Raw genomic sequence first — 13,908 nt, 5'->3', positions numbered from 1 at the left:
ACCAAGCATTGGCTTTGGGGGAGTCAAGCTGATGTTTTCATATTTTCATGCTGTGGCATGAAAAATCCCCAAATCCTGAAACATGTCAATTTACTGATTCACTAGTGTGAAGTGTTGCCTCATCTGAAAACATCAGATTTTTCAGGTAGTCCTCATTTTCATTTATGTTGTTAAGCATTAAAGCTGCAAACTCAAATCTTTTCACTTTGTCATTGGGTTTGATTTCATGTGCAAGTTATCTTATATACACATAATTTAAGCCTCTTATACACCACTTTGTACATTATAGATTTAGGTATTCCTAACTCTAAACTGTGCCTTGCTAATGACTTTTTCAGGCTACATATATAAGATGTTCAGATCTGTTTCATATTCTGTTCAGATACAGACAGCCTGTCTGTTTCCTTAAACTGATTAAACCATGTATTGTTTAAACAGTATTGTTAAATTTGTAGGCACAGCATCACCATACTCAAATTAATAATTACACTGAACTGTTTCAAACCGATCTTGTTTCAAAAATATGAAAACTGGATGCTTTTAATTGATTCCATTTATTCATTATGATTTTTTTGAACCAAGGAGTTCTTTTATAAACACACGTATATAAAATACTTATAAATATAATTGTACCAATAAATAGAGGCATATTAATTCCATATAATAACAATAAATAAGTTTATTTATATACAAAATAACAGAATTCATGGAAAAGATTTCAACACAGAAAACCAGTAATTTAACAAAAATTACCTGTACAATACTTTTTGTGTTTATCAATTTACTTAATATATTATTTGGTAATTTAAAATCTCGGATTCAGATTAAGCTAAAAATTTCATAGAAATTTTTCTATATACACTTAATTACGGAGTTTTAAAAAAAATGTTTTCAGAAAATGTGAACAATGAAAAGATTGTTAAATTTATAAATAAAATAAAAAAAAGCTAATGGAGGAATAAGTCGTAAATCTAGGGTAAGTCGACTAACTCAAGACAGAAAGCAGCTGCATCATTTATTGGTAACATTGTTAATGCTATTGTGCATAGTTAATGATTGTTTTTATAAACAAGTTTCTCCATTTCTCTCTTAGTGCAGTTTTTTCAGGGCAAACTATACATGACAAGTCTACAAATATGTTTAAGTGTTTTTTTCAGTTTTTTTGTTAGTTAATTTTTAATGTAGAATAACATAGGAAACATGGATTATAGGCTGTCTGATTATACATGTTGTCTCCAGATTTAAAATTTTTGTGAATGCTTAGTGATGTACTGAACGTTGTAATTTGTCTTTTATAATACAGTCAGGCTGTACAGCTACTAAATCTATAAGTAATCCACTTAAAACAGTGTTAAATAATACTATTGGCTAGCAGTTTTATTTTATAATTCATAATACTGTGAGCTTGGCATCTTTTATTAGTTTGATAAGACCATAATATTATAAAGATGATCCAACATAAATCACACTCAGAGTGATCAACTAATCTTAATTATATATAGTTACAACATATATGCCTAATTTAATACTGGCGGACGACAACGGTAGCAGCTCAGATGTTAGCTGTAGCACAGTATACGTACTTGTTGGTACAAGCGTCACTCTTGCCACGCAGTTCTCCCACCATAGTGGCGCTGCGGCCACACCACTCTCAGGCTCCAATAAAAGAGCATGCACGAGAATGAATTTTTAATTCATCGTCGACCATCACCTGGAGAAGACCAAGAAGAAGAAGATGAAAGAAGTTCCTTGGCCGGCTCAACATGGGAGGATGCCAACATCCCCGCCAGAGCAGCAGGCCTGGCTGGCCCATCAAGGGAGCCGCTGGATGAAGACACTATCTTCCTGCAACAGCTCGCCAGGCTTCATTCGCCCTGGCCAGCAGACTCAGCAGCAGGAACCAACCCAGTGTGGGATTGCTTAAGGAGAATTGCCTTGGCTGTGCTAGCAAAAGATGATCGACACTGCGGGACTCTGGGGGCCACCATTGCCACACTGTAGTGGGGACCCAACTGCCACCAAAGCCATTTGACAACAGCCCTTCTCAGGGCTACTACAAGGTTATTAAGTGCCACGTGCCGTCAAAGCGTATCGGCAACAATATATATTTATATATTTTATTTTTCTGTAAGTCAATACTTATAAGACCCGTATTCCTCTGTACCAATATATTGTTTTGATAATAAAAACATCGTGTTTTTATTATAAAAACAGTGTGTGTGTGTGTGTGCACGTGCGTGCACACACACACACACACACACAATGCTTCATTAATGTACTAATTACATATATAGAAAAATAAGTAAACGTATTTTAATATTATCATACCCTGTTACAGTAAGCAAGCTCCATAGCCTCATGTGAAAGTTTACAAAGAGCATCTATGAGATGATGTAAAGCAACATCGTTTAAATACTGACTTGACTCAAACAATCGACTAAGCATAGCAGACAGCACTGGAAGATCAGCCATTACAGCAGTTGTAATAACTGCATTAGCATCAGTTGTGCCACGTCCTGCTTTTAAACTACCTCCTGTGGAAGGTTTCAGACCAAGGATCCATACTAGGTGCTGAAACATTATAGAATCAGTATAAACAGATTAGTTACCAGAGAATAAAAGAAATTATCAAGCAATTAAGTAATCTAATCAGTTAGGAAGTGAATAATTCAAGATGGCTTGATTTAAAAAAATAGAAACTGATACTAGCTTATACTTTAGACAACATTTTTACTCGCATGACAAAGTAACGTGTTTTAAGAATTTAGAAAACCAAAAGCACATACTGGAAAATTATTTATGAGTAATTATAAATTTGTAAACATGTTTTCAGACCATCAGGCAAAAGAGTTTGAAAACATTAATAACTATATTAACATAAATAACATTATACACTAAATTACATTATTTTTTAAACTCCTAATAAAATTTAAAAAAAAAGTATATATATATATTTTGTTAAACTAAAATTATAAGAAAAAAACCACTTCACCAACCTCTTAAACCTAGTGATAGTATTTTAGCCTTTCCTCCGGATTCAAATTGCAGTCAGGCATGGCATTTTTCAAGTTACAAAAATGCCATATTTTCACACAAGCTTCAAAGTAAATTAATCATAAAAAATAATACATAACAAAAAATGTTCACTTTTGTGATGGCTTCTGACAGTGTTTTAGTTCTTTATTTATTTTTATAAATAGCAATATTTTCTATTGCAAAAAACCAGAAATCTCAATGCACAAACTACTATGTTTGCAAGATTTTTAAGAAACCCTCTTTCTCTACAAATTCCTATAACTTGGATGTAATAACAATAAAACATATAAAATTCTTAAGAAATTATTTTCTTGTTTTATGGTTTTTTAAACTCTTAATTGAAATTAAGATTTTAAAATATTAAATTCATTTCAATTACATGAGTGATGATGGCCTAAACACATTTTATTATTATGCAATTTATTATACCTGTTTTAAAATACATATCCCTTCAATAACATTAACTAAAAGAAAAATTGTATTCATTTAGATATAAGATGCAAAAAGTAACAAAAACAACTTAACCAAGCAAATATTACAATTCATTACTGTTGTCTACGTAGAAAGGAATCGTATATAAAAAAATGTATAATTTAGTAAAAATTTGTTTAAAGAAGTAGTTAAATAATTTAAATTATCACAAATATTAAGAAGATGATCAATTAGCTTTTATAACAGCTATAAAATGATGTGGGTCTGGTGCATTTCAAAATAAATTTTATCCTCATTTACACTATGATTATGAATATCTAGGTTTCTTTTTAAAATTTGTGATATTACAGAATAATTGTAAATGTGTATAATACACACAAACAAACACTGACAGCAAAATTAACAATAAATAAGGTGTCAATATGATCATTTCATTCTAGCATGAATAAATAGCAAAAATTGTCAAACTGGGAAAGCTTAAACGGAAAAATACTTCATACTTTGCCTAAAATTACTTTAAGAAGAAATGGTGTATGTAACAGTTTTCCCATTTTTATAATAAAACCAAAATACCCTCATTTATATTCAACCTGCTGAATAAAACTACATTAAATATGAACATTTATATAGCTATACAACTAGTTGAAAATAAAATTAAAATAATGTATAGATGAAAAACACTTGACAATACCTGTAATGTTGTCAATACCAAGTGCCATGATGTTCCTAGAATTGCACCATGACAATGAGCTAAGCTAAGGAGGGCTCGCATACACTGGAGATTCTTAGCAGTCAACATTACTGGACCTTGTTGATGAGGCCCTAAAATAAAAAACCATTAATTAACCTTTTTGTATTAAAAAGAGTTATATAAAATTTAGTCAGATAAAGTCACTACTTCATTCTTTAATGTAGCTTTTTGAGTGACTGAGTATGAGTTGCAGAAAATTCTGATATATCAGGTGGGGCTTTAATTACATAAAAAAATATAGGTAGCAGAAACCCTTGTTTAAGAGGTGATGATATCCTGATTTCATCAGGGTATTTGACTGATACCCTGATAAAATATTGTTGATGTTTTCAGAAATATCTCTTCATCTTTTTTATGCTTTTATTTAACACTTACTAATTTACATTCCTTAAAAATCCAAAAATAATAAAAATATAAATATGTATAAATGTAAATTAGTGTTATGTATTAAAATGATACAGAACTTCATATTTTAACATAAACATTATTTATAACTTTGGTAAAATTTAATGTTATTAAATATAATAATAGGTAAACAATAACATTCAACAGTTATTAAACATAAAAACATAAATATGCTGAAGGCTTCCCAGTGGTATTCCCTTTATCTGCCACCACATCAGAAATTTACATCCAAGATTTTCAATTCGAACATAGAAAAAAAAATACTATTACGATTTCTGTTGTCTGATGTATAAATGATATTTTTGATTTGCAAACCATTAGTACATAATGAATATAGAATAATACTCAGTATACTACATACAAATATTAAGAATTTATATTTTATAGCTGAAATGAGTAAACATAAAATACTTAATTTTTGTATATTAATAATAAAATTGAAAATATTTATTGTCAGCTTTTTACCACTAACATTACATTAAACAGTAATTCTAACCTCTCACTAATGTATAAAATTATCATTTATTCTAACATGATATACAGAGTTGTCACAATGTACAAGCAGATAAAACAAATAACAAAATGTTTTTTTCAATGTCTGTCTTCACATAACAAGTTGGCAGTTATCATGGTGATTTTAATTTTAGAAGGTGCTACTCAGAGCAGGTCACTTGATGAGCATCTCTCAGATTACGTGCATTGTCACTTGCAGGAAGCATATTTATTCTTCACACTATGTAAACAAGATAATAACTTAATGCTCTTAACTGTTTTCGCAATTTCTGCACACTTCCTTATTCTATTCAAAACTTCAACATTGATTTAAGATATTCTTACAATTTTTTAATAGACTAACAAATGACTGAAACTTTTCAAGCACTGCTGAGTTTGGAGTTCAAGTATCCATTCTGTAGAGAAGAACAGTAAAGATGTAGTATCTTACCAAATGAACATTCAAATTCATGCTGAAATCCCCCTCACACAGTAATGAAATTTACTCGTGCTTTCTCAATTCTTGCTTTAATTTCAGTGGTGTAGTTGTCATTGGAATTGATAACAGTATCCAAATACATACACTTATTAACTTCTTCAATATTATATTAATTTATGATGAGTTTTTTATTATTACTAGATCTCTTTGAGATTCGCATAAATTTAGTATTCCTGATATTCAGTGCTAAGCCAAACTAATCACTACACTTGACATTATGTTTAATGGCCTGTGGGGTATCCTCAATACATCCCATCAAAATCACATATCACCAAAATCAAGTATCATCAGCATACCATATATTATTAATAATAATGTCATTAGCCTTAATTATAACTATTTCTCCCTCAAGGGCTTCTATGAGAATTTCCTTAAGAGTATATATGGAAGAGAGTAGGTGATATATTCAACCCCATCTTATTCCACTTCTGACTTCTATTTCCTCTGATAATTCTTTGCCAATGAATACTGTAACCTATTGGTTATAATATAAATTCAAGAATTTAAAAGTTTAGATAATTCAGATGTTTCATCTTAAGGACAGTAATTAGTCCATCATGAGATGTTTGACAGAGGAGTGGTGGCAGAACTTGTAATAAGGTTTGGTTGTAACCAATCATTAAATCAGTCGAGTTTAGTGTTTGTCATGAGCAACATCTACCTTGTTCCACCAGCGAGCATCGTGCTCAGTTTTCTTGTAAAATGGCTCTGCCCCATCAGCGAGTGTATCATATCATTATGTGTACTTACTATGTCTTGTAGTTTACTGTTATTAAATATGGTTTATCTTATATATCAAGTATCTTCATTCTCATACCAGTCCAAGGGACTGTTCCAGCCCTAGCATTACCCTACACAGTCCAATATCTCCATATCAACATAAATTTTCTACCTAAAGGTGTCATCTTATCATTCATTATACCCAACATTTCTAAAGTCCTCCGATTTAATTATTTCTTTAGTTCCCTAATCCTTCATAATTTTTTGGTCCTCCTAATTGGACTGGATATGAGAACTTCTGTTATGAACTTGTGTGACTATTTGAACATTTATATGTACAATTGGTAATTATTGTACGATCTCTTTTATTGTTTTCGTGATTGGACAGAAAACTAACGTCAAAATCGTAATACGCGTACTCTTAAAACTGTTTAAGGAATTTTACATATGTGGACTTAATATTTTGCGTATTTATGCCTCGTATATTCATTACAAGTGACAATGTAAGCACTAGTGTTATTTTACTGTGCGAATTAATTTTTATTAAAATATATATTGATTGGATTTAACAAGTTCTGTTCTTTGACTACATGTTATAATAATTTATGCTAATTTACTTCATATGACAACATCGAGCAGACTGTTGCCAAATTATCACAGTTCAAGCCTAGCAGATTTCTTATTGCCAGCTGCCAAGTAATGTATTACGTAATTTACAGCTATTTCACATCCTTATCTCCTTCGTTTATTAGCCATACCTTTATTATGTCATTTATGTTATTATTCCACTATTTATATTTTAACTGATTTTGATTTCTAAAACAAACCATGTTAATGACTTATAATTATCTTTCTACAATTTATTATTTTTTAACTGTATTTGTTTTACAAGCTCATTAGTTATCATTTAGTCTTTTTGATAATTGAAAATGGATAAATCAGAAAAAGTGAAACTTGTTAAAAAGCGGGAAATAATTAAGGCTAGTTTACCTAGAACAAAAACATTTATTAACAATGAGCAAAATCATGCAGATTTAGTTATTACACACAAAATATAGAAGACTTGAAATATATCAAACAGAATTTGATTCATGTCAAAGCCAGTTAGAACTACAGGATGACGAACATCATTCGCAGTACCAAGCAGAATTTGAAAATTTATATGACGAGCTTGTGTCCCAGTTAGAATCACTGTTCAAAATACAACAGCCTCCAACTACAAAACAAGAAACTAGAGTTCTCACTGAACCAACTACTCCTGCAGTTAAGCAGAGTTTTCAGTTACCTACTATTAAAATCCCATCATTTAGTGGTGACTTCTCAGAGTGGTACCAGTTCAAGGATGCCTATGAAAGACTTATTTTAAATAATGAATCTTTGACTAATGTACAGCAATTTCACTATCTTATTGCTTCTCCAGAACAGGAGCTGAAACAGCTGATTCAAAGTCCTCCTACTGCAGATGCTAATTTTAGCACTGCTTACCTGTAATCATTACGGTAATAAAAGATTAATTACAAATAAGCATGTAAAATCTTTTTGTCTCTTCCTTAAGCAGCAAAACGACCAACAACTAATCTGAGACATCTTATAAATGAATTAGTCTGTAACCGAGTTGCAATTAAAGCACTAGATATTGCTGTTCCAGTAGATGAATTATTATTAGCACAAATTTTTCTTGACAGAGTTGATGTATCAACACGAACTCAATTTGAATCCTCTTATAATGATAAAGAAGTACCTAAGCTAGATCAGTTAATTAGGAAAGAAAATGCCAAATGGAACAATTAGTTAGTAGTGTTAGTAATAAGGACATACACACTTCTGCATCAAATGTTTATAGAAATAACAAACAGCAAAATAAGCCTGTTTTATCATATATGTTTATGAACCAAGTGTGTGTTATTTGTAAGAATCAACATATAATCTATAAATGTCCGACTTATATGTCTTTAAAACCTAAACCGTGTTTTAATCAAATACAATGTAACAATTTATGCATAAATGCTTAAAATCTAATCATATTCTTAAGAATTGCAAACCTCATCAATCTTCATTCATCATCTTCATTTTGAAATTGGGCATTTAAAACAAGGTGTACCACCAAAACTAAAAAATGATGGTGACCAAAAAAAGCGATATCAATGGAAAACTAGTTGTCATGTTTTCCAGAATAGCCAGCCACAAATATTATTATCTACAGCACTCGTCCGAATTCATAATGGTTATGGAAATTTTTAGTTATGTCATGTCCTATTGGACAGTGGATCTCAAGTAAATTTTATGACTGAAGATCTCCACAGCAGTTAAAACTTAAGCAGTATAGAAACCCAGTCCCATTAGAATCTTTTGATAGCCTTGCTTCAGATTTCAAATACAGCACGTCACTGCAAATAGCTTCTAATCACTCCGACTTTTCGATGAACATAACTTGTAATCTTTTATCAAAAATAACTTCAGAATTACCCATGATGCCTACTGATTTTAAAAATTGGAATATTCTACCTAATATTAGGTTAGCTGATCCATTTTTTAACACACCCCAATACGGAGATATGTTATTGGGGCTCAACTATTTTTAAAAATCTTACATATGGACCAATTAACTTACAAGGGAAGCTATCCAATTTTATAAAATAATGAACAGGGTGGATATTAAGCGGTGAATACTTAACGAATCAAGACACAAATCTTCGCAGAATTTAATTGAATCAGGCCTTTTTTGCTTGAAATAGTACAAATAGTACTGCCTTAGACCAGCAAATTCAGAAATTCTGGCAGACAGAGGCTATCGACCAACCAACTTGGTCTCAAGAAGAAAAACTATGTGAGAAACATTTTACAGAAAACACAGTGACAGATTAGTCTGGGCATTTCATTGCAAAACTACCACTACATGAAGACCTGTCCACACTAGGCGTATCAAAATCTACTGCACTTTCACAACTACATTTTTTGGAACAAAAATTGATCAACAGTGTGGAACTGAAATGTAATTACCACAATTTTCTCAATGAATATCAATTATTAGGTCACGTACAACTAGCTGAGCCTGCTGTGAAAGATGAACCATGTTATTATCTGTCTCATCATGTGGTATTTAAAAAATCAACTACTTTGATGAAAACAAGAGTCGTCTTTGACACGTCTTGTGAATCATGTAATATTATATATATGTATATTTCTTTAAATGACATTTTTAGAGTAGATTCTTCAAGTTGGCCAAATTCATTGAAAACACCTGAAATTAAATCAGTTCCTTAGCGGAAACAAAAGATTAGTTTACTTTCTACTGAAGGAGAGTGCATCATGAGCTAAATGAACTATATAAATTCTTAAATGATAAAAGCATTGAAATATCTGAAACACTGACAACGGAATCTTGCCAGTGGACTTTTATACCATCATATTCTCCACATTTTGGAGGCGGCCATCAAATTTATGAAATACCACCTTAAACGTGTTGCTGGAAATAGCAGCTTAAGATTTGAAGAGATGGCTACTCTATTAGCTCAAATTGAGGCTTGTCTAAATTCAAGACCTTTGACAAAATTATTTGACAATCCTTTAGATACAACCTACCTTACTCCTGGCCACTTCCTCTATAGGTGAACCTCTGACTACCATTCCTAACCAAGACCTATGTGATATAGCTGTTAACAGGTTGGATCATTGGCAGCATGTCCAGCAGATCTGGAAGAAGTAATCAACGGATTTCCTGAACACCCTTCAACAACACTAAAAATGGACAGCGATAGAAGCCAATTTCAAGGTTGGTATTGTAGTCATCGTTAAAGAAGATAACTTACCACCACTATGCTGAAAGTTAGCGATTATTGATTACATTCATACCGGAAGAGACAACCTGGTGCAGGGGGTGACACTTCGTAATGAGTAAGGAACATTTAAGCAACCTGTTGTGAAATTATACAAAATTTCCAGTCTCCAATAAACATGATAAATAATAATTTCATGAACTTTACCTTTAATTTTGTTTATATATATTTTTGTGTATTTTGTATAACTGTTTTGATTAGCACTATGTAATTTTGTTTGTTTCATTTAATTGTTTATTACTTTTTCATGTTTAGCTAATAAAAAGTATATTAAAAAATATACTTTTTGGCCGGCTGCATGTTGAACATTGAGAAGTTGTGGGAGAACTTGTAGTAAGGTTTGGTTGTAACCAATCATTAAATCAGTCGCGTTTAATGTTTATCACGAGCAACATCGACTTTGCTCCGCCAGTGAGCAGTTGCGCTCAGTGCTTGTAAGTAGTATGGTTCAGCTCTGTCAGCCAGTATATAGTATCATTATGTGTATTTATTATGTCTTATAGTTAAATGTTATTAAATATTGTTTATTTTATATATCAAATATCTTCATTCTTATTCTGGTCCAAGGGATTGTTCCAGCCCTAGCATTATCCTATGCAGTCCACTACCTCCAAATCAACATAAATTTTCTACCTAAATGGTATCATCCTATCATTCATTATACCCAAAATTTCTATGGTCTTCCGATTTCATTATTTCTTTAGTTCCCTAATCCTTCAATGAGGGATTTTGCCAAATGCCTTATAATCAACAATGCATCTGTACACATCCATATTACATCCAAAAATTTTTGGACAACACATCAAATAAGAAAAGAGTCAGTCTCCTGCACTCCTAGGCTGGAATAAAATCTTAACTGTGTTTTGCTTATATCTATTTCAAGCTTTTGATATATTCTAATGCGGATGATCATAAGAAAAAGTTACAACTCATGAGACATCAAATTTCATATAAAGTTTACCACACTCAAACAAATGAAAATAGAAAACAACTGCTCACATGCAATGTTTTCAACTCTGTATATTTTATTAAGCAATTCCAGCAAAATCCCAATATGATTATCATCAACAAGCTTGAGGATGTCACTGGAAAAAGCTCTTCAGACTCTTTCCATTGTCTTCAAGGCATAAATTACTTCTACCTTGGCAATATTTCTTCTACAAAAAGGCATTTGTTCTGAACCCTTTCTTCAATTTCATCTGCAAACAATTCCACAATGCATTTTTTCTCACTGCTGCAGTTTTTTAGCAGCAGATATGGTCGATCTGTCATGAAGTACAATAGCTCTATTTCTTTGTTGCAAACCTGCCCAGTTCATTGACTTTTTTATACAAGTTAAATAGATCATATTTACGCAGAGGTTATTCAAATTCTTACATCTCTTTTCAAAATACTATTCTTAAGCCTACCTTATTTTCTGTCTAATCTTATTTTGAATCACTTTATATCTATGAGCATCTTGATTCCTGTACAATCTTTTTTTCTTCCATCACATTAAAAATTTCATTGACGATCCATCCATCTTCCTTTCTAACTGTAGTCTGCATAAGTATTCATCTAGATAGATCATGTATTCAGTGTTGTAGCTTTCCCCTTGCTCATTGATATCCTCAATATTTATCTTATCTAGGCATTTGTAGATCTTATATAGAACATTTTCCTTGGCTTCAGGTATCTGTACATAAATTTTTTAACCACTCTTTGGTTTCTGATATTTTTGAGCATCAATTTTAGAGTAACAATTAAGGATTATGATCAGATTATACATCTGCTCTTGGATAAGCTTTAACCAATTTTATCCCATTTTGGTAATTTTCATTAATCAGTATACAGTCTATCTGATTTTGGACGATATTATTAGGAGTATCCTGAAAGGCTCAGCATGTGTGCTGCAGTCTTCTCTTCGGTACCTTGTAAAACATGCTGGCAACAACAAGATTGCTTTCCAAACAGAATTGTAACAGATGATCTCTTTCATTGTGCTTCATAATTGATGACCTCCACAAGTTTTCCAATGGTTTCTATGCTTATGTTGACATTAAAATCACCCATTACTACTGTGACATCCCTATGATTTACAGTTTTTAAAACCATTTGAGTATAGCTGATAGAATATATAAAATATATCTGAATAAATACCCAACAAGATTCTTGTTTCTACGATTATATAATCTAATCCAAATTGTTAACATGACAAAAGAAAGAGTCAGTCATATTATCCAGTGCACTAAAGAAATCAAGTACTCTTCAGAAGCAACTTCTGTAAATGTAGATTCAAAAATGTGAATGATTACATTGTGGTTATTACCCATTTAAATAGCTTAAATTCTACAGCAGTGGAATGTATAATGGTGTGACAAATCCCAGAACCATTACAAGACAAATGAGGAAAAAATTTCATTATTCAATAAAACTTTCATTTTCTGAAGAAATATGTGTGATTTCAATTTAAAAATAACTAAATTTTGAATGTTTTCTTTTCAACTGATCTACACAAAATATAAGGAAAACAGAGATGTTAAATTAAGTTTAATAATGAAAAACTACTACACAGAAAAATGTGCATATACAAGCAATTTAGACTACTTAAATTGGCAAAAGTGAAAATTTAACAAGCAGAAGCATTAGCTGATCAAGCAGTTTTAAAAAGAAGCATTAATAATGAGCAGATAAAAAATAAAAATATATAGTAGCATTAATCCAAACAAAGGAATATTTTTGTTTTTACTTTTTCCTACCATACACTGATGACTTAACAAATGAATTTGCAATTTGATGTTAGTGTTAGATAGTTTTTACGTGACATTTTTATTTTCTGCCACTGAAACAAATGTATTCTATGCAAGTATTCTTATCATATTTAATTATTATTGTAAATAATAATAATCTTTAATAAATATTTTTTTTTAATAATAATGTTTAGTTATTTCATTTGTATTTTTACTGCAATGAAAATAGATACAACACCAAGGTACAGCCAAACCAAGGTGATGGTGTTACTTTGTCAAAGTATAAAAACAAAGATAAATAAAATAAACAAGAATAAGGTAATGCGATTAGAAATGCTAATAATTCTTCAGAACCTTAGCAAAAAAACTATTCTTGTGGAAAAATTAAAAGTGGTGACTGTCTGCAGATTTTAAAGGAAAAAGTAATTTCACAAATACAGAATGAAGAAATTTGATTTTTCAGCAAAATCTTCCATGACATCAAAAAGTAATGGAATTCTATTAAAAAAAAAAAAGAAAAACAGAAAAAATGCACAGATATAAAACACTTGTTTGCTCTGAAAACTGTCCAGATACTAACTAAATATAAAATTATTGGACAATAATAAAAACAAATAATTAGCAATCAGGACTGCTTCAAAAACTAACTGGACCAAGTCTTTGATTACAATATGAATATGGTGGTATCATGATAAAAATAAGAAAAACAGTCATCACTGGCTGAATTCATCCCAAAACTAGTAAATAAACTAATAAAAAACAGAAGAGGGAATATTTAGTGCTACTATTATATTAAATTTTACATTAATTACAGCAAAAGGATGTGTCTGCATTTTTCTGCTAGTGTACCAGAACAGGCAGTATCAAGATTTAAACACAATAAAATCCAAAAAAAATCACATGCACACACATACACAAAACAGAAATTTATTTCATACAAGATAAAAAGGTATTACATCATAACACAAATCTTGAGATAATAGCCATAGGTAAAAAGACATAGAAGCT

At 31.0% G+C, this 13,908-nt stretch overlaps 1 protein-coding gene across 4 annotated transcripts in view; it reads right to left on the bottom strand.

Moving 5' to 3' along the window:
• The window catches only part of mon2 (Mon2 homolog, regulator of endosome-to-Golgi trafficking), a 195,224-nt gene that overhangs the window by 94,040 nt on the left and 87,276 nt on the right, over positions 1–13,908 (bottom strand). For all 4 annotated transcript variants that reach the window (XM_075362346.1, XM_075362343.1, XM_075362344.1 and 1 more), the window contains 2 exons: positions 4,160–4,290; positions 2,329–2,571 (listed from right to left, as the gene is read on the bottom strand). In XM_075362346.1, coding sequence (XP_075218461.1) covers positions 2,329–2,571; positions 4,160–4,290 — 374 coding nt within the window. The remainder of the gene's footprint in view (positions 1–2,328; positions 2,572–4,159; positions 4,291–13,908) is intronic.

The sequence above is a fragment of the Lycorma delicatula genome, chromosome 4, assembly GCF_047948215.1.
Source record: "Lycorma delicatula isolate Av1 chromosome 4, ASM4794821v1, whole genome shotgun sequence".
In the NCBI taxonomy this organism is placed as follows: domain Eukaryota; kingdom Metazoa; phylum Arthropoda; class Insecta; order Hemiptera; family Fulgoridae; genus Lycorma; species Lycorma delicatula.
This window is presented reverse-complemented; position numbering and strand designations above follow the sequence as displayed.